Source organism: Vombatus ursinus, unplaced genomic scaffold, assembly GCF_900497805.2.
Source record: "Vombatus ursinus unplaced genomic scaffold, bare-nosed wombat genome assembly UNPS02014810.1, whole genome shotgun sequence".
Taxonomy (NCBI): domain Eukaryota; kingdom Metazoa; phylum Chordata; class Mammalia; order Diprotodontia; family Vombatidae; genus Vombatus; species Vombatus ursinus.
Window position 1 is genome coordinate 27874803 of NW_020954588.1, and position 21256 is coordinate 27896058.

Here is a 21256-nt window from a genome sequence, read left to right on the forward strand (position 1 = left end):
TCAGAGTAGCTCAGACAGTTACCCTCCACTCCTCGTGTCATAACCCCTAAATCGCTTGAAAATCATCACTAATTTCCTCCCTTGATTTCTCAACCCCCTCCACCTTCCAGGCAATGTAGAAACTTCAAGTACATATGACAAAGGCAAGCCAATAAAATCAAATTAAACAGTGGGGCACTTAGTAGGCACAGTAGACAGAGCGCCAGGCCTGGAGTCAGGAAGACCTGAGTTCAAAATCTGACCTCAGACATTTATTAGCTGGGTGGCCCTGGGCAAGTCACTTAACCCTGTTTACCTCAGTTTCCTCATCTGTAAAATGAGTTGAAGAAGGAAACGGCAAACCACTCCAATGTGTTTACCATAAAAACCCCAAATTGGGTCAACAAAACGTCAGACACAACTGAACGTCAATAAAAAGCAGTGGGCACTGTGGAGCAGTGGAAATGGTGCTGGATTTAGAATCAGAGAACCAGGGTTTGATTCCTGTGTCTGTTGTGTGACCTTGAACAAATCTCTGTGTCCTTGGGCTTCAATTTCCTCATCAGTAAAAGGTTGGGGCAAAACTCAATGCCCTCTAAGGATCCTTTTAGCTCTGAATCTATGATCTTACTGATTATGAACTTGGAGATGGCAATAATTTCGGGGGTGGGGAAGTGGGGCAGGGTGCTGGTGGGATCCAAGAATTCCCAAACACCAAAGGTGTTACTGGGAGAGGCAAGTTATCAATCAATCACTCAACAAATATTTATAATGAAATGGACATTCATAGTTTCCTATACAATCCTTACTTTGGGCTCTCCAGTGTTTAAGAAAATGCCTATTTTTAGTATTTGAGCTCAGAATTTTAAAAATAACAATTTCAAAAATAAATAAAAAGATGACATTTTGCTGAAGGGTGAAGTTTGGGACCATTATACAGAACTCTGCAAATTTCCACATAAGGCAGTCCAGACGCGCCTGCTTCTTTTTAGGTGAAATTCTTGACCTGGCCCATTGTCCTTTAGCTGTTCCAAAATCTACTAATGGTTGGGTTCCATGGCACGTTTATCTAACATCAGACTTTAATTTAATTGGAAGTGGAACTTTTGGCTTTAGCAGGAAATACCCTAAATAAAATATGCTTCCCCTCCCCCCAAAACAACAAAAACACTCACTGTAGAGAAAAAAATCTCACTATTGGTCATTAACTGATGATTCACTACTGGTCATTAGCTGATGATAGCAATTAAAGTAAGAAAATTTCTCATGTTGGTGGACTATTTATTTTTCTTTCTCCTCTTTCAGCTTGGAATACTTTCCTGACTCCCTATAGAGAAAGCTTCTCTTGACTTTTCAATGAAGCCTGAGTCTCTGCTGAACTCATGGGGCACAGGGCCAGCCCCGTCAACTTTCTCTCAACTCTTCATCCTCAGGATGCCAAAAATGGTGTAGCAGATAGAGCAGCCAGGCCTGGGGGGTCAGGAAGACCTGAATTCAAATCTGATCTTAGATACTTCCTAGTTGTGAAACCCTGGGCTAGTGATTTAACCTATGTTCCTCAGTTTCCTCAATTATAAAATGGGCATAATAAAAGAACCTACCTTGGAGGGCTGTTTTGAAGATCAAATGAGATAATATTTGTAAAGCATGTATTAGCATAGCACCTAGCACACAGTAGGCATTTAATAAATGCTTATTCCCTTCCCAAAGGTAGAATGGAGTAGTACTGTTTTAATTCCAGGTTACAGTTATAAAAAGCCAATCTTGGAAGCTAACACTCAGGGCTCAGTAGGCATGGGACAGCAAGATGGAGAGAGGGTGAAAAATGTACTCATAGTGTAACATGCACAATATTTTTTTTCCCAGGGAGGCATTTGCCTTTTGCCTAAATATGAGATAACGTTGACATTCTGGGATTGGGTCAAACCCGCATTTAAATGCATTTTCTTTGGTTCACCAACCAACTCTCTATATCCTTGCCCCTCTTTGACCAAAAGAAACTTGACGGGATGCATGTCCTTAAGAAATAAGATCTTCATAAGCAAAACAAATGCTATTTGGCAAGAGGGAGAGGACCCACTGGCACAGCTTAATTTGTCCTCCATAAACTCTCTAGCCAGTCTTCACCATCAAGTCATCCGCCAGCAAGAAGAGTTTCCCACATGGTGGAAAGTTGACTTGGACGGTTTTCCAACGGTTTCTTTTCTCATTTGGGGCTCAACATATAGTTTTTCCTCTAACTGCAGAAAAACCCATTGCCAAAGACTATGCTAGAATGGAAAAATGTAATTCTGAGCATCTGCTTAAGGACGTCTCAAATATAAATCATGAGTTGGAACGGGGAGAACTTTTCCACAGACCTGCGGGAAATTCATGATAAAGATTAGCCTTAGTTTGTGAGAAATGGGAGGAAAACTCTCCCTCCTACGTGACAATGACAACAGGTGTGCATCGGGAGGAGGATGTTGGCAAGGCTATGGCCATCACCTCTGCTTCTGCATACACTGGATTAAAAGTGCAAAGGGATCCATAGATCGATCCATTCCTTCCCAACTCTAACAATTATTTCCTCAGCAATCTTCCTGTGTTTTCCATATGGTCAAACTGTCCCCTGCCCATAGTAGGCATTGATCAAAAAAATTTGTCTTTGTTGGTGATCTGGAAAGTTTTTTTTTTTAATTCTGTCTCTAGCACTTAACACAGAATACCCTGCTCATAGTAAGTACTTAGGAGGAATGATCCCCACCCCCATTCATTCCAGTTGGCTGCATATAATTACATAGGATCACAGATGGAAGGGACTTCAAAGGTCATCTAGGTCAAACCTCTCATGTTAGAGATGAGGAAAATACAGCTCACAATTTAAGTGACTTACTCATGGTCACACAGGTGATAAGTAGCAGAGTAAAGATTCATTACTCATTCTACTATACCACAAAAACTTCCATGGGCTAACACAGTAATATGGAAACCAGGCACCATGATGGATGGAGTTTGGACTTGGGAGTCAGGAAGACCTAAGTTCAAATTCTCCTTCAGATACTTACCAGCTGTGTGATCACTCTCTCTGTTTCCCAATTTTTAAAATGGAGAAAATAATAATAACTATCTCACAGGGTTACTGTGAGGACCAAATGACATAACACATGTAAGGAGCTTTGCAAACCTCAAAGTGCTATATAAAGGATATTAACAATAATTTTTCATTACTGATATTATTTAACAACATTATTGATATCAATATTGTATTAATATAAGCACATATAATGCATTAAGTATATATAATTAGTATATTGATGGTATTATTTAATGTAATTAATATTGATATTACATTAATATAATTGTTATGGTATTAATTATTAATATAGATGATATTATTACATCCAGAAAAGCAGTTGCTACCACCAGGAGTAATGACATTCAGATGGGGCTGAAAAGACTGATATACATTCTACTGTCCATTCCAACCATACCACATGTGAAGCCTGTCTTTTAACTCCTTTTTGAAGCCACTAGGTAAAGAACCAGACACGGCCTATAAAAACACTCTGATTAGTTCACAGTTTGACTGAAGCTTTCTCCGTGTAAAGGAAATTCTATTCTCGTCTTCTTAAATGCAGGCAATATCATGGGTGGTCAAGAATTGTCTTATGGCCACCTAAGAAAGTAAAGGCAATGAGGCCGGTGGAAGGCCTTGAGGCTGTGCCATGGGGGAACAGTGGAGGGAAGTGGGGATGTTTAGACTGGAGAAAAGGAGACCACAAAGAGACATAATAACTGTCTTCAAGTATTTGAAGGCCCACATGTGGAAAAGGGATCAGATTTGTTTTGCTTGGCCCCAGAGGTTACGACTTGGAACAAAGGGTAGACGTTTCAGACAGGAGGATTTAGGTGTGGGGAAAGCAAAGACTTTCTGAAAATTAGAGCTACCCAAAAGGGCCGTCTCAAGTAGAGCTGGTACCCCCATAATAGAGGTCTTCAAGCAGAGGAACAGGGAGACAGGGACGGAAGGAAGGAGGGAAGAAAGGGAAGAGAGAGAGGAAGGAAGGCAGGAAGGAATGGAGGAAGGACGAGAGAGTGGAAGAGAGGGGAAAGAGGAAGGAAAGAAGGAAGGAAAGAAGAAAGGAAGGAAGGAAGGAAGGGAGGGAGGGAGGATGAGAGGAAGGAAGGAAGGAAGGGAGGGAGGGAGAGAGGGAGGAAGGAAAGAAGGGATAAGGAGGGAAGGAGGGAGGGAGGAAGGAATCTCTGTGCAATGGGGAAAACCTACAGCATCTCAAATTTGATTCCTTCTCAACACTTCCTTATAGGGTCTATCTGTTGACCCATAAGGTTTTCCTTTGTTTTCTTCTAAGTGCCTTCCATATTTTGATAGAGGAATAAGATGCCCCGTTCTTATTCCTGGAGAATGGGTTGTTTGGATAACATGACTCTAACTGATTTTAAGGAATTCCTTCTAGTCACCTTCTCTCTTTTCCAATATGGTACCCAAAACATTCCCATTTTACTCATTTGTGTAAAGTAGATAATTTCCCTCATCTCTATCTACAACTGTCCACTGAAAAAGTGGTTTTATATTCATGACACATTTCATTCTTCATCCATTGGTTTGTCTCATGGGAAGTTTTCAGTTGACTGCCAACACTTGGATTTTCAAAAGAGATTGTTAAGACCTAAATGGTTTCTAATGTCTCTTCCAACTCTAGAATTCTATCCTACAGTCTGATTCTGAGTTCCTGTTCTGCCTGTGAGGGAGGAAAAACCCCAGAAATAACAGAAGCACATGAAGCTTCTCTTCATCTCTTGGAAAGCCGAACTGATTGATTCTTTTCAGCAAAGTCTCAAGAACAGGAGCTACTGTTAATGATGTAACAGTTCATAACTTTATATACTGCCTTCTCAATATAGTTATTATATTCTTGGCTAGCATAATTTGTGGTTTTTTGTGTGTAGGTGGAGATAATTGTGGGATTCTGAGGTAACTTGTTATAATGGTAAGGACAATGGCTTTGGAGTCTGAAAGACCCTTGGTTCAAGTGTCTTCTGACAGACTAGCTGCATGAATGGCCTGCAGCTCAGGAGGTCCATTAGCCTACCAGGATCACAGGACAAAAATTTCTCAGGATAAAAAGTTACTGAAGGGGTGCTGAGGGGCAATTGGTAGAGGGAGTACCTTCCACTGAAGAAATCACGTGTGTGTGTGTGTGTGTGTGTGTGTGTGTGTGTGTGTGCGCGTGTACACACAGGGGAGAGGTCTTTTTGAGTGTGCATGTGAGTCAAAAACCATTTGCTAAGCATATAGATATATATACACTGTGACAAGCACTAAGGAGACAAAAAAAAACAGGCAAAAACAGCCCCTGTCCTCAAAGAACTCATACCCTAATGGAGAAGACAACATGTAAATAATGTCTTCTTGCTGATTAATTTCAGTGGTGTCTGACTCTTCATGACCCATTGGGATTTTCTTGGCAAAGATACTAGAGTGATTTGCCTTTCCTTCCCCAGCTCATTTTACAGATGAGTACATACAAAATACCGAGTATACGAGAGGTCATTTCAGAGGAGAAGGCACTGGCATCTGGGGGGGAAGGAGGGGTCTAGGAAAGGCCTCTTGGAGAAGTTGGAATGTGTGTGAGAGAAGGACAGAGACAGACAGATATAGACAGAGACATGAAGACAGAGAAGAAATATCTCATGTTGCTCAAGACCCAAACAGTGTCTAATTCAATAATAACAGTTGATATTAATATCAAGCCTAAAGGTTTACAAAGTGTTCTCCTTCCATGTAAAGCCAATAATGACTAGTAATAGCACAACCTCATTCTGCTGAGGAGAAAACAAGGCTCTACAGGGCTATGTAGTCACTTAAGTTGGGGCTACTCTCAGGGCCAAAGATACTCTTAACCCAAATGCCTTCTCTCACTGATTACCTCCAAATTAACCCTTCTATATCTTGTTGGGAAACAGTTGTTCACGTACTGTCTTCCCCTGTTAGACTGGGATCTTCTTGGGAGATTGAGATTTGTCTTCTGACTCTTTTTGTATCTTCAGCACTATACACAGTGCCCAGCACATAGTAGGTGCTTAGGTTTACTGATCACCTAACAGCTAGGAATCAAGGAATTAGGACTTAAACCCAGACATCTTGAAAGATTCAAGACCTGGATCAAAGCATTTTTTAAAAGAAGGAAACATGTACTATGGAGGTCTAACTGATCAGCTATTTTCAGTTAATTGATTAAAATCAATGTGATCTATCACTAAGTAAATGTTACTATGAGAAGGACCTGGAAAACAATGGTGTCTAACTCATATCAAAACGAAAGCCTTTGAACCATACATGTGATCCCAGCAGGCCACATACAGAATTAGAAAACCATTTATTAATATTATCTGTATGTTATTGTATTTTATTTATTTTATTAAATATTTCCCAATTACGTATTAATTTGTAGTTCAGGCCAGACTCAGGAGTGTTGTGGGTTGCATGCAGGCTAAAATGCTGAGTGTTTGACATCCACAGTATAAAGCATTTAAAACTGCTGTTTTGACTTTCCTCTTTTCTCATTTCTAAACTGTATAATCTGGTTTTCAACCTCATGATTCAACTAAAACTGCTCTTTCCAAAGCTAACAATGGTTTAATTGTCATGTCTAATGTCTTCTTCTCAATCTTCCTCCTTGTTGACCCTGTTTGTACCGCTGATACTGTCCTTCGCAATCTTCTCCTCTCTCTCCTGATTAGTCTTCCACCTGTCTGACCATTCCTGTCTCCTCTGAAGACTCTTCATCCCAATCAACCCAAGAATGACACAGGTGTCCCTCCCATCCATCCTACGCCACCTTCGCTTATGCCTCCAGATTTCTTAATGTTGTTCGTTAACTTGTTCCTTCTTAGTATTTCAAGATGATTGATCTACTTTATAATCCTTTGTATTTTATTTATGCATTGTAAAAGGTTTCACCAGACTGGCAAAGGGGGAAGGAAGGAAGGAAGGAAAGAAGGAAGAAAGGAAGGAAGGAAGGAAGGAAGGAAGGAAGGAAGGAAGGAAGGAAGGAAGGAAGGGAGGAAAAAAGAAAGAAAGAAAGAAAGAAAGAAAGAAAGAAAGAAAGAAAGAAAGAAAGAAAGAAAGAAAGAAAGAAAGAAAGAAAGAAAGAAAGAAAGGAGGGAGGGAAGAAGGTAAAAAAGGAAGGAACACCTACTCTATACTATTTCATCAGTTACCATGGAGTCAATTAACTTTCCTGTATGGAGGAGTCTCCATTTTACATACTCAGACCTAACCTCTTTCCTGAGCTCCAGCTCTCCCACACTAATTGCCTTTTGAGCATCTCAAACTCAACATGTTCAAAAGAGAACCTGCCTTTCCCCTCCAAGACCTCCCCTCTCCCCAACTCCCCAACAGCACTCACATCTTCCCAGTCACCCAGGCTTGCACACTCTCACTCCATACCTAAGATCTGTTGAATAGTCTTGTCATTCATCTCCTTAAGCATTATCATCTCTCTTTTGATGCGGCCACCACTCTGGTCGAGTACTAGCTTTCTGATTGGCCTCCCTGCCTTCAGTCTCCACCCACTCCAATGCACCCTCCACTCAGCTGCCGAGTGATTTTCCTGAATCACTCAGAATTACCCTAGTGACTGACCCCCTACAAAACAGCTAGTAAGGGTCAGAGGTGGGATCCAAATGTAGGCTTTCTTGACTCCAACTCTGACCCTCAATCTGCTATGTCACGTTGTCTTCTCTACCATTTAGCATCCTTGTTGGAAATGCCTCTTTTGTCCTTTTCCATGTTCCTTGTTCACAATGACTTAAATAAACAATTTACTTATCTGCCAACGCAGGCAGACGTGCCAATAATTGGGCTGTGCAAAAAAGGAGAAAATGAGAGATAAGTCTTAGAGCAGCTCACATCAGACGAGGGAAGATTTCTGTGATTGTAGTTGGCCTAACACAGGGAAGAAATAAACATGTTTAAATTTTAGAGAATCGGAAATCTCCTTTGATTGCTGCCCAAAAATTCAGCAACTCTCCACTGCAGATTATTTTGTTCTTAACAACACAGCAAACAGAAAACAGAGCTGATTGTTAGAACTCTTTCAAACTAGGAGACTGTTGCTCCGTAGTCTATTTTAACAGGCCCCAGGTAACGTCCTTAAGGATGTGACTTCCTTTGTACTTTCTACAAAGAGATTTCACCCCTTGTTCTCACTCTCTCTTCTCTGACCGCTCGTCTCAAAGTTTAGAAAGGATTTTGAAATTCTAAGAAATACCAAAACCTATCTGTTTTTCTCTCTCACAGTGTTGACTGTGTTTTTTTTTCTTTCCATACCTCTAAATTGCCAAGTAACACTACCAATATCAAAGAAAATACTTTATAGCTGATTTGGGGGCTCTGATAGGAAAGACAGCTAGTGACCCCTCTGGGATCACACGTGGAGTCCTGGACTCAGAGGCTTTCTAGTGAAGCCTCTAATTCCACAGACGATGCACTGAGGCTCAAGGTCATTACAGAACGTTCCCAAGGTCACAGATGTGGTGTGAAGATTCCAATCCTATCTTGATGCACAAACAACAGAAAAATCATTGCTTTTCACCAATAGGCCTGCAACTTTTCTTAATCTCCCCTCCCACAGGAGAGCTCTAAATTAGATTAAGCAGTGCTACTGAAAACGCTGCATTGTACAGCAGTGACTGGCAGAGTCAGGTGTTCCCAGGGCTCTTGAGTAAATATTCTGAGTCACAGGAGGGTGGCGGAGCAGGAACCCCAAAATGGGCTGAACAGCCACGATGGAGCTTTAGTGGTTATGTGTCAACCTGGTGGGTGTGAGATCCTCTTAAAGAGTCCATGCTGCTGCCATGGCAACAAGTAGATTATTGGGCCCTTTCCAATGGCGCGTGGTCGTATAGAGGAAAGAGGCAGAGGAGATGTGGGTTCAAAGCCAGGCTCTCCCTCAGACTGCCTACTTAACTTCAAACAAGTGAGTTAATATCTGTGGAGGGGCCTCAGTTTCCTCCTCAAAAGGAAGGCTGAATTCTGCTTAACTCTAATGCTAATACACTCACCTCTTAATGAGCCTTTCCTCTGTTGATTATCTCTTATTTATCTTATCCATACCTGGTTGGTACACAGTAGTTTGTAAGTTGCCACTTCTATTAGATTTAATCTCCTTGCCTGCAGGAACTGGTTTTTTTCTGTTTTTGGTTTTGCCTTTCTTTGTGTGGTCAGCGTTTAGCATAGCACTTGGCACATAGTAGATGCTTCCTGACTGACTAGTAGGGAACTCAGTCTCTCGAGCCTCAGATATTCTGCAGAATATCTTCCTGATCTACCCTCAAAACTTAGGTCTACACTCAAAATCAAGCTTATGTAGGAAAAATTAGGGATATGTGTGTGTGTGTGTGTGCACGCGCACGCCTGTGCACACACACACCTGCCCATACTCATGCTTAGGTGGGAAGCGGGTGAGAAGGAGGCAGGGGACTGATAGCAGAGATGCATTTCTGCATATTTGGAGAATCACTGGGCAAAGATTCCGCCATACTATATCAAAGAGATGGGAAATCCAGAGAACAAAGACACCTGTTTAAATGACCAGCTGGCCCTGGTACTGAGACTCTGGTCAAGTTTTAATGCTGTGAGAAGAGAAAACATTGAAATAACGGGGTGCACAAGGAGGACTGTGTTTGGCCAGCATTTCAGACTAAGGGTTCCTGAATTCTCTGCAATGTGTGATGATACTAACAATCTTTCCTCCTAGAGACCCTCTCCTGGACTTGGATTTCCTCTTAGCTCTCTGACCACTGGTCAGTCTCTTTTACTGTATCCTTACCTCTATCACATCCACTAACTGTGGGTACCTCCCACCCCCAAGGTCCTGTCTTGGGTCCTTCTGTCTTTCTCTCTCTCTTTTCTTATCTGAATCTCATCACCTCTTATGAGGTCAATGATCCCCACTGAAGGTGATTCCCAGATCTATTGATCCAGCCCTGGACTTGCTCCTGAGTTCTAATCTCTCCTGACAAATTGCCTATTGGGTTATTTTGATCTGGATGCCCCACAGACATCTCAAATTCCACATGTCCAAAAGAGAACTCATTCTTTCTTCCCAAATCCTCCCCTCTCCACCATTCTCCCAGTCTCCCAGGTCTACCACCTCGGTATCATCCTGAATTCCTCTTTCTCATTCATACCACATATTCAATCGCTTGTCAAATCTTGTAATTTATTTCTCTATAATATCTTATGTACATTCTCAGTTCTCCATTAACATAGCCATTACACTAGTTTGAGGCCCCCAGCACCTCTGGCCCGGATGACTGCATTAACTTTGTAGGTGGTCTACCTGACTCAAGTTTCCCCCCACTCCAATCCATCCTTCACTAAGCTCTCACAGTGACAAGTACAACTCCATCATATCAGGATCAACTAAGAAGCTCTTTTGTATTTATGTCTTTTCCTCAGCTTATGACCCCTGGCTTCCCTTAATACTCACAATTATCCACCTACTCTGCTTTTATCTTTCATATTCTGATTTTTGCAGGCTGCTTTTCTCATTCAAATATGAGCACTCTAAGTGGAAGGAATATTTTTGCTTCTTTGTATTCTGAACCATTAGTCCAGGGCTTGGCACATACCAAGTATTTAATAAAAGCTTGTCAACTGACTGATTGAGGGAGATGCTAAGATGGAGGAAGAGGAGAGGGAAGAGAAGGTAAAAGGCAATGGGAGACAATTCTATCACTGCAACTAAGGCAGGTAGGCTCTGCTCAACCCAGCACGTTTGCAGACCCTTTGTCCTAAGGCAATTAATATGAAAGTCTTGGTGATGCCAAGGCAAGACACTTAAACCCTTCTGGCCTCAGTTTCCTCATCTATAAAATAAAGTCTTCTAAAGTCGCTTCTAGCTCTGTAGTGACCACAAAATTACATACCACTGATGGGCTCCTTTCAGTCTAAGAAAATAGGGTGAAGAATGGCTGGGTCAAATGAATGATAAATTTACCTGGGATATATATCCTGGGGGCACATGGATGGGGGGAATGGATCCATTAGGTGACATCATGGGAACTTCAGCAGGTCCTAGAAAAAAAAGAAGAAAAATAAGGTATGAATGTTGTCCCTCCCAAAAACATCTGATTTCCAGACTAACTGGTACATTGTTTTCTATGGATTGTCCAAATGGAAGACATCTGACCATCTGCTGTTGCTCCTTTACATCAATGCATTCAACTTGGCCTTCTCGATCAACCTTCTTGCTCTTGGTTTCAAAATCAGAGAATCCAATGAATTCTCCAGTTTTTCCACCTTAGGAGGAAAAGTGAAGATCAACAACCATCCATTCCAGCTTCAAAATTCCTTCAGCCTTGGGTCTGACACAGACTTTGAAACAATGCAGTTGGATTTTCTGTGTTCTGTTCTCTAGATAGGCGGGGTTTCTCCAAGGTCAGAGAGGGAAGGCGATTTTTAAATAAGTAGTGCTTTTCTAGAAAGCTAAACCAATTTGAACGTGATTTTACTTTCTCTTCTGGAAACTTGACTCTAACCAAATCAACAAAGTCTTGAGTATCTTGTACAATAAAATTCAGTAAAATTCATTAATTTGAAATGGAAGTAACCTGAAAGGCAAAAAAATATTCAACTCCCTGGGTTTGCATTGTCTGACATTTTAATTAGAGAATAGGATACCTAAGTCATTTAAAGAACAGGTCGTGAGAAACAGAGCTTGTTTTCAAATAGAAAATACTTTTAGATAATCCCATAGCAACAATAGATGGCTTTGCAACCTGCTTTGGAACTCTTTTCACCATTTCAAATGAATCCCCTCCAAATTAATATAAAAATGTGGTTTTAGGTGACATAAAAGGCAGTTAGAAAGATACATATGACTGCAAAATCATATGTATGGCCACGTAGAAAGAGCAATGGTAACTGTGCCAGCTCCCCAGTAGGCTGGATAGAAGAGAAAACCTGGGAACCAAAGGAAGGCCTCCAGCCCTTTGGGTGGAAAAGAGCTTGGGTAGGAGCTTCACATAATGCATAGCCCTGGAGAGGTTGTGAACTTCCCACACCAATAAAATCAGAGACTTGTCCCAGATGGTTTTGAATCCACCTTTCACTTAAAAATGGTGATGCAGAAATAGTCATTTTTAGATAAAAGATGGATTTAAAACCATCTAGGATGAGTCTTTTATTTTGTTGGTGTGTGAAGATCTAAAAATGGAGGTTAGCTAAGTACCTCAAGTGGATAGAACACCAGGCCTGGAGTCAGAAAGATCTGAGTTCAAATCCAGTCTCAGATACTTCTTAGCTGTGTGACCCTGGGCAAGTCACTTCAGCCTGTTTGCCTCGGTTTCCTCATCTGTAAAATGAGCTAGAAAAAGAAATAACACTCCAGTATCTTTGACAATAAAACCCCAAATGGGGTCACAAAAAACTGGACACGATTGAACAAGAACAACAACTGAACGTAGTCACTCAGAAGGCTCACAACTACAAACTGTCTCCTACGGCTAATGATGTCTTGAAAATATATCATCACAGACAGGAATTCTGCCTGGCCACACAACAGAAGTGAGGCATAACCGATGGACATTCCAATCCATTGCACTGGATTCCACAAAATCATAAAATAATCCACAGAAAGGCTTCTCTGTATTAGAGAAGATGTTCCATGAAGGGGTTTATAAGAAGAGTAAGACCAAGAACCACATGAGATGAGAAGGCATGGCATGGCTAGGTGGAGATCTGCTGTAGTAAAGGGTCCACTTGCTCCCTGAGAACAAGAGACTTACTGTCTACACACACAACCTAAGTAGGCAGGTCACACCAACAGGGACAAATAAACTACCATTCACAGCACCAGTTACCCAAGGAATGGGTCAACGTTATTCCCAACAACCAGACTGACAGCCAATGAGCACTCATTAGTGCTAAGTCTCTCAACTGGAAATGAATGTTCATGACCACGTGGCCCATACTGTATGAACTTGGAAGATGGCAATCTGGATTTATTCTGTCCATTTCCTATGGAGCAAGTGACCTTCCACATGCCAACCAGAGCCCCTGGGACTTTCCAGTTCCTCCTTTACCCTCCTGGCTCAGCACTGTGTCTGCTATTTATCTGATTTTTTTCCCTCTAGTCTTGCATTCTATTGTTGAGAGTAAAAAGCCCTTGCTACCAATATTAAGGGGACAGGAAGGTATGTGTGGGGCATGAAACTCTCTCCCACTGGCAAAAGAAAGCCATGAATACACTCAACATTGCATTGCTACATCAAGATAATTCACCTTTCACCTCAAAGCCCATGCCAACTTTATCCATGTCATCACAGAGGAAGAGACAGGAAATGAAGCAACAGGGTTTGCCCAATTATTGCAAAAATCAATGCTGAGGACTCTGGAAAAATCCTGTGTCTCATTTATAACTTTCCAGACAACCAACTTTCCATACTATTTATAAGAACTCATCTTTATAGAAGGCTATACATTCAGTGTGCAAAGCACCTTCATCAGAACAGTCCTCCCATGTAGACAGGGGCAATATCACCCATTTTACAGAGTTGAAAACTGAGGTTCCAGGAATCCATCAACAATACTGGGGTTACAAAGCCAAAAGCAAAACTGAAGAGCTGATAGTACATGTTCATGTACATGCACAGTTCTATACTAAATATATCTCAAAGAAATGAATCGATATGCTCAAGGTAATGAATGCCAAAGGTAGCACTATTCAAACCCAAGACTTAAGACTCCATATGTAGTACTATTCCCACCACACGAGGATCTGTAGAGTCTCACAAGCTCCTGATGTAGATCGAAGGAAGATGTTATAATTTATCATATCAAGGAATAGTAGGAAAAGGGGGGAGTAAGCTGTAATCGCCACTTAGCAAGGCTTGGAGAGCACTTTCAGCCTAACCACTCTCTGTCAATCACTTAAGAAGGACAAAACTTTCCTACAGGATGAAATCAAAGATTTCCCCTGGTTGATCCTGTGAACAGAAATGCAATCACTTCCATAAAGGATTCCTTTTTAATCACCAAAACGGACACCATGCAAGCAGGCTCTTAACCTCCTGGATGACCCTTAAAACTGCTAAAGTCATTTGTGGAATAGGGTTTGAAGAATGTGGGACAAGTGAATGATTTGCATGTAGAAAATGTGTTTTTTTTCCCCCTTCCTGATTTCAAGAGCAGCCAAATGGCTTTAACACACTATTCTTCTCCCCTCCTCCCCCAGTTGTCATTAACAGTCTTCAAAATAACCTTGCCTAATATAGAGGGAGCATTCCCAAAGCAGAACAGGTCCCTGGGGGAGCAGGGAGGTCTCCTCTCAGAAATAAAGAGTTCCACCTTTTCTTTCCCCATTCATTAGTTTAAAACGGAAGCCAGAGAGAATCCTATTAGTAATGCTGGAATGAGAGGAATTCCATGCCGGCCTCCAGCCTTCCCCACTCCCAGCTCCCAGAGCTCCCAAATCAATAGGCGGAATTAACAATAGACCCTGCCTCACTAACAGCCTGGGTCTCAGAAGACCCCCATGGAAATCTGGCAACCATCAAAAGAACAGACTCCTTCACCATGTCCAGGACCTGCCTGGAACATGACACAAGGTCACTCACTCTCAACCAGCAACGAGGCCCCAGGGACCAGGGCTCAGAGTGGTATGAACTGCCCGGGTGTCCTAAGTCCTGGCTTAGCAGATGTGGAATGGATGGGGTCTGGGACAGTCACCAAGCTTATCTCTGCCAAGTCAAAGTGCATCTTTCTGTTGGGCGATGTGCTCATCTAGGAAAGGGTCAAGAAGTGCTGCTTGTTGAAATAATGATGAGAGAGGAAGAAAGGGAGAGAGAGGGGAAGAAGGATGTGGAGGGAGGGGAGGAGGAGGGAGGGAGAGAGGAAAGGGGGCAGAGACAGAGAGAGAGAGAGACTGGCTAAGCTTAGAAAAGTCAGAAACCACAAAAGTACATAAATGGAGACTCCCAAAACAATGCTGATATGAGGAATCACAGGACCAGAGATACCAGGGTCTGTGGAGACTGTCTACTCTAGTCAAACATTTTCACTTTACAGGAAACTGAGGCCCAGAGAGTTTAACACACACACACACACACACACACACACACACACACACAATAACATATATACAATTTTGAAAAAATGGAGTATTTTCTAAGAGCCAAAAGTATCAAACTCCATGAGATTCTTTTTAACAATTAAAAAAAAATTTAAACATTTTAAAATTTAAAAAATTTTAATTTTAAATATTTAAATTTTTATTTAAAGTTTTGAGTTCCAAATTCTTTCCTTCCTCCCTGAAATGGCCAGCAATCAGATATAGGTTATACATGTGCAATTACGTAAGACATTTCCTTATCAGTCGTTTTGTACAAGACTCAAATTAAAAAAAAAAAAGAAAGTAAAAAATAGCATGCTTCAGTCTGTATTCAAAGAATATCAGTTCTTTCTCTGGAGGCGGATAGTATACTTCATCATGACTCCTTCAGGATTTTCTTGGATTATTACATGGCTAAGAATAGCTAAGTCATTCACAGTTCTTCATCAAACAATATGCTGTTACTGTGTACAATGCTCTCCTGGTTCTGTTCACTTTGCTATGCATCAGTTCATGTAAGTCTTTCCAGGTTTTTCTGATATCATCCTGCTTTTCATTTCTTATAGCACAATAATATTCCATTACAATCATGTACTATAGCTTGTTTAGCCAATTCTTCACCAAGACAGAAAGAGCTGCTATAAATATTTTTGTACATGTAGGTCCTTTTCCCTTTTGGGATACAGACCTAGAAGTGGTATTGCTGGGTCAAAGGGTGTGCACAGTTTTATAGCCCTTTGGGCATAGTTCCAAATTGCTCTCCAGAATGGCTGGATCAGTTCACAACTCCACCAACAGTTCATTAGTGTCCCATTTTTCCTGTATACCCTCAACATCCAACACTTTCCCTTTTTGTCAAATTGGCCACTCTGATAGGCATGAGGTGCTACTGCAGAGTTGTTTTAAATTGCATTTCTCTGATCAATAGTGATTTAGAGCATTTTTTTCATATGACTGGAGATAGCTCTGATTTCTTTGTCTTGAAAACTGGCTGGTCATATCCTTTGACCATTTATCAATTGGGGAATGACTTGTATTTTTATAAATTTGACTCAGTTCTCTACATATTTGAGAAATGAGGCCTTTATCAGAGATACTCATTGCAAAATTTCTCCCCAGTTTTCTGCTTTCCTTATAATTGCCCCAGGCTCAGAGCCTTGCTGCAGGCCCCCTGCTACGAGGCTGGCTGCTGCTGCTGTTGCTGCTTCAGCTCTTGGACCTGGCTCTCCTCCCATCCCAGTGAAACGGGCATTTTCCTGCCCAGCTGGTAAGCTGCTTCCCTGCTCTTAGCTCAATGCAGAGGAGGCTTTCTAGTTGTTTGGAGCAGAATTTGGGAGGGTCTCAGAGGATTCCTTCCTCACCTTGCCTTCTTGACACTGTAAGACCATGAAAGATAGAAAAATTCTATTATCTCCTTGGCAAAAAGTGTGAGGCTGTGAATTCAAACAGCCACAAATTTCTTCTACACCTTTAATAAGATACAAGGCAAGTTCTGCAGGTAATAAGCCTCTTTTTCTTTTCTTTAAAAAAAAAACAACAAAACAAAATGAAAAAAAAACCTCCTAACTGAATTATGCAAATTCCTAAATGAGCTTCCCACATCTTCAAAGTCCACTTTGGCTAACTGACTCCCTCATGCAAGGTTCCCATGACACACAGCTTTATTGTTCCCATTCTGGAGAGAGGAGTTCTAAATACAGGCAAAAGGGACCACACACAAGTTCATGGCAAACTTCCGAAAGTCAGCCAGTCCTGCGAGGGCTTCTGGTCCTAGCAGCCCCACTCCAGTGTGCCTGCCCGGCTGCCCGAGAGTCCCGGGGGGTTCATGAAATTTAAACAACCCTCCATCCGAGAAGAGACATTACATGAAAACCTCTCACTGGCCATCTTCAAACACAGGCTGGACAGCCAGCTGTCCAATATATAGCAGAGGGCATAAATGCCCCAGCCCTAATTCTGTGAAGGGCATTTGATCGCTCTCACCAAGACCCCCAGCACATTTACTAGAGATGTTAAGAGAAGTTAAGGCACATACAGCCAGGAAGTATCTGAGGTTGGATTTGAACTCAAGACTTCCCGCTCCGTACTTAGCTGCCTAAAATGAACTCACATGCAGGTTTTAGAAAGTTAACTGGAAACAAAGCATGCCTTCCAAATAAGAAAATATCTTTTAAGCCATCCCTGAAGATGAGTCACACCACAAATAAGTTAGTCCCCCAAATCTTCTGAATTGAAAAACAAAAAATTTTACCCAAAAAGTAACCAGAAAGTACAATGGAATTTTAGTCTCTGTATTTGCAGAATATTTTAGCAGGAGTATGAAGTTCGGTTCCTTTTACAACTGTTTTTGAATAGAAGGACAGAAGTCGGGACATTTGGCTCATTTTGTCTCCGTGTGTGTGTGTGTGTGTGTTTTCTCTCCTCTTAATAAGCTGCTTACTTCACATTTCTCACTTTCTGCTTCAAACAGCCTCATCATTCTCTTTTCTTTTTTCCCTCTCCTCCCTTCCCTTCCCCACCATGGCCTTGAGAATGGAATTCCTCATTTCTTAAGGTATGTGAACTATGCTTATAAAAAAAAAGGAAAAGAAAAGGAAAGATAAAAGGGGAAGGACAGATCTTTCCCCACAGAGTCCCCCAACCCACCAGAAAGCCAACTCCAAGGCTATCATATTCCAGTTTCTAGGAAATCTTGGAAAGTGGATGGGAGGCGGCTTCCACTCAAATGACCTGTTCTTTCTCCGAAAGCTGGTCCAAGGTCTCTCTGACATTGGCTGCCTTACAGGCCGGCACAGTGGCCCAGCAGCTGCTTTTGGAATGATTTCTCCAAAGCAAGTCGGGATGACAGCCAACTCTGTCCACACCATTGCTCTGGCCTCTGATGGAAGGTCGAGGACCACCAGCCTTTCTCCCTTTCAGGCATGAGTCTTTTCAGAGGATCACATATGTAAACTACGAGGGATTTTTGGGGCCATCCAGCTCAGCTCCATTTTACAGATGAGGAAACTGAGGCCTGGGGTGGATAAGTGACTAGGCTGAGATCACTCCCCCACACACACACAAGTCAGAGGTAGAATCTGAATTCATGTTCCCTGACTCTGGGGTCAGTGATCTTTCCGTGTCATTCCACTGGGAGAAAAGCTACTTTATCTGGAAACAAGAGGGGAAGGGGAGCATTGGGGAGAGGAGAGCCTGAGGACTTCTGTATAGGGTAGGGGTAACAGGGAGGGAATGAATTAGGGTTAAATACAATTCAATATACCCAGAGGTAGAAAGCACTGGGGCATAATTTGAACCCAGGCCCTCTGACTCGAGACATAGGACCCATTAAACTGAAAGTGAATTCCTTGACAGCAGGGACTGTTTTTGTATGTGTATATATTTGCTTTTTATCTATTTATATTTATTTTTCTTTTTTTGTATTTATATTTTATCTTTTATCTATTTATATTTATATTTTATCTTTGTGCTTAGAACAGTGTCTGGAACATAGTAGGTGTTTAATAAATGTTTGCTGGCAGTGGTAGTAGTGGTGGTAGTAGTAATGGCCAACATTTACATAGTGTTATATGGGTAGCTATGTGGCACAGTGGATGAAGCACTGGGCCTAGAGCCAGGAAGACTCAACTCCCTGAGTTTAAATCCAACCCCAGACACTGTGTGACCCTGGGCAATTCACTTAACCTTGTCTGCCTCAGTTTCCTCATGTGTAAAATAAGCTGGAGAGGGAAACAGCAGACCATTACAGTATCCCTGCTAAGAAAGCTCCAAATGGGGTTACAAAGAGTTAGATATGATGGAAATAACTGAACAACAAATACAGTGTTATTAAAGTTGCAAAATACTTCACACGCTTTCTCATTTGGTTCTGACTTGATTTGCCACTGTGCCAAGCAGCCTCCTGTAATAATAATTGTTATTACTGATACAATATCTTAAGGTTTGCTACAAGTTTTACATCAGTTACTTTATTTAATCACCACAACCACCCTGAGGGGGTAGATGGCATATCCTTATCCCTATTTTATGAATGAGGGAAATTGAGGCTGAGAATGGTCAGATGACTTCTTCTTCCTCCACGGTCTCATGGCAAGCCCAGGAACAGAGCCAGGAAGCCATGGTGACTAGAGGTCATTCCTGATGGACCAACGGAAAAGGGCAACCGCTTAAACCTGGGAGTCCTGAGGGTCCAAATCGGGAACCCAAGGCAGAAGTCCACATATGGAGGTCTGCCAGGGGGACAAGAACTAAGAACTGGGGAAACCAAGTTGGGGTACAAGGAAGCCGGTGGGCACCATCTCCCAGCCTTGCAGTTTGAAAACTATTTGTCTGAACTCTGGATCATCCTATAAACCACTGAATAACAGGATGTCGGAACTGGAAGCAGCCCTATCAAACAGCATCAACCAAACCCTCGTTCTTTTACAGGGGAGGAAACTGAGGCAAGACTTGGCCAAAACAAATGTATCTCGTAAGGACGTATAACACTTTCAGTTTTGGTTTGGGCTATGAGCAAATATAATAGGGAGGCCAGTGAGCCCCAATATAGCATTTAAACACTGGCAAAGCACTTCAGGTACCTTGTGATTTGAGGTTCGTGGCAAACCTTTGGGGTAGTTACTACTGGTGCTATCCACTGGGATTGGGCAGCTGACTGAGGCCATGAGCACTGAACTTGGCATCAAGAAGACCAGAATTCACATTTCTGACCCCAGACAGCTTACCGACTAGAGAAGCCAACTTTTTCAACTTCAGTGAAATCAAGTCAACTAGCATTTATTTATTAGGCACCTACTATGTGCTAGGAAATAAGCTCACAACCTCAAGTGGAAGACAAAATGAAAACAAGATATATACAAGAGAATTAATTCTAGGCACCAGGGGGTGGGAAGAGACAAGCAGTGAAGACCCTCAGAGTTGGGAGACACACTGCGTCACTGGATCCCATGGTACACGGAGGGGAGGAAGGTATGAGAAAAGATAGGAATGGTAGGAAGGGGCCATATTAAAGCCAACCAGGATTTTCTATTTAATCCTGAAGTTAACAGTGACCCAATGTTGCCTCACCTGTATAATGCGAATAACACCAGCACCTACTTCTCCTAGGTATGAAAATCAAATGAGCTAGCACATATGAAGTGTTTTGTAAACCCTGAAGCATGACATAAATGCTAATTATTATTTTTCTGATTTTACAGATGAGAAAGCTGAAGGGACTTTGCCCAAGGTCAGTCAAATTGCCAGTTAAAGGTCAGAGGTGGGATTTCAACCTAGGTCCTCCTGACTCCAAGGCATGTACTCAAACCACTATGTCAGGCTGTGTCATCTGTGTCAAATTAGCGAAAATTTATAAATGTCATTATTTTCAAAAGCACATTCAGGAAAGTATAAAAATGATACACTCAAAAATACATCAAAGACCTGCGATTTCATCTAAAGAGACCCAACTTGCTGGGCCTCAGTTTCCTACTGTATAAAATTAGAGAGAGAGGGAGGTTCCTTGTTTACAGACCAGCAATTGGGACCTTTCAGATGTCCCGGACCTCCTCCTTTGGCAGCCTGGTGAAGACTGTGGGCCCCTTCTTGGAATCAGTTTTTAAATGCATAGAATAAAATACATTGGATTACAAAGGAAATCAAATGCATTGAAATGCAATGATCTATCTGTACATATATACAAACTCTTATTCACACATGCACATATTCTTTACATACATACATACACACATATGCATATGTATACACACATATATGCACATACACACACCCATCAGAATTTCACAGGCCCCAGGTTAGGAGCCTCTTGCCTTAGAGTTTTGTTTCAGAAATCAGAAAAATTAAGGCACTACCTCAAGGTCCCCCAGCTGGCCAATGATAGCAGTAGGATTTGAACCCAGGTCTCATGACTCCAAAACTCTACCCCTAAGTCGCACACCTCTCCCAGATATAGAAGTGATGCACGTGTGTTCCACTGAGGGGACATATAATGTAGCCCAAGTAGGGTAGCTAAGTCTTTTATGTCTTTGCCTGGTCCCACCCTTCATGGTCCCACTCTTCAATGACATTAGGAGCCAGGGCATTCATTCTAGGGCAGAGAATACAAACACGTGGGATATAAAGTGCTTATGAGCAGTTTGTGAATTCATGAATTTCCA

The 21256-nt window shown here is 41.8% G+C and overlaps 1 protein-coding gene across 1 annotated transcript in view; it reads right to left on the minus strand.

Moving 5' to 3' along the window:
- The window catches only part of FNDC3B (fibronectin type III domain containing 3B), a 396339-nt gene that overhangs the window by 157491 nt on the left and 217592 nt on the right, over positions 1 to 21256 (minus strand). Inside the window, exon 4 of the mRNA XM_027875752.1 lies at positions 10989 to 11065. Within this exon, the coding sequence (XP_027731553.1) occupies positions 10989 to 11065 (77 nt within the window). The remainder of the gene's footprint in view (positions 1 to 10988; positions 11066 to 21256) is intronic.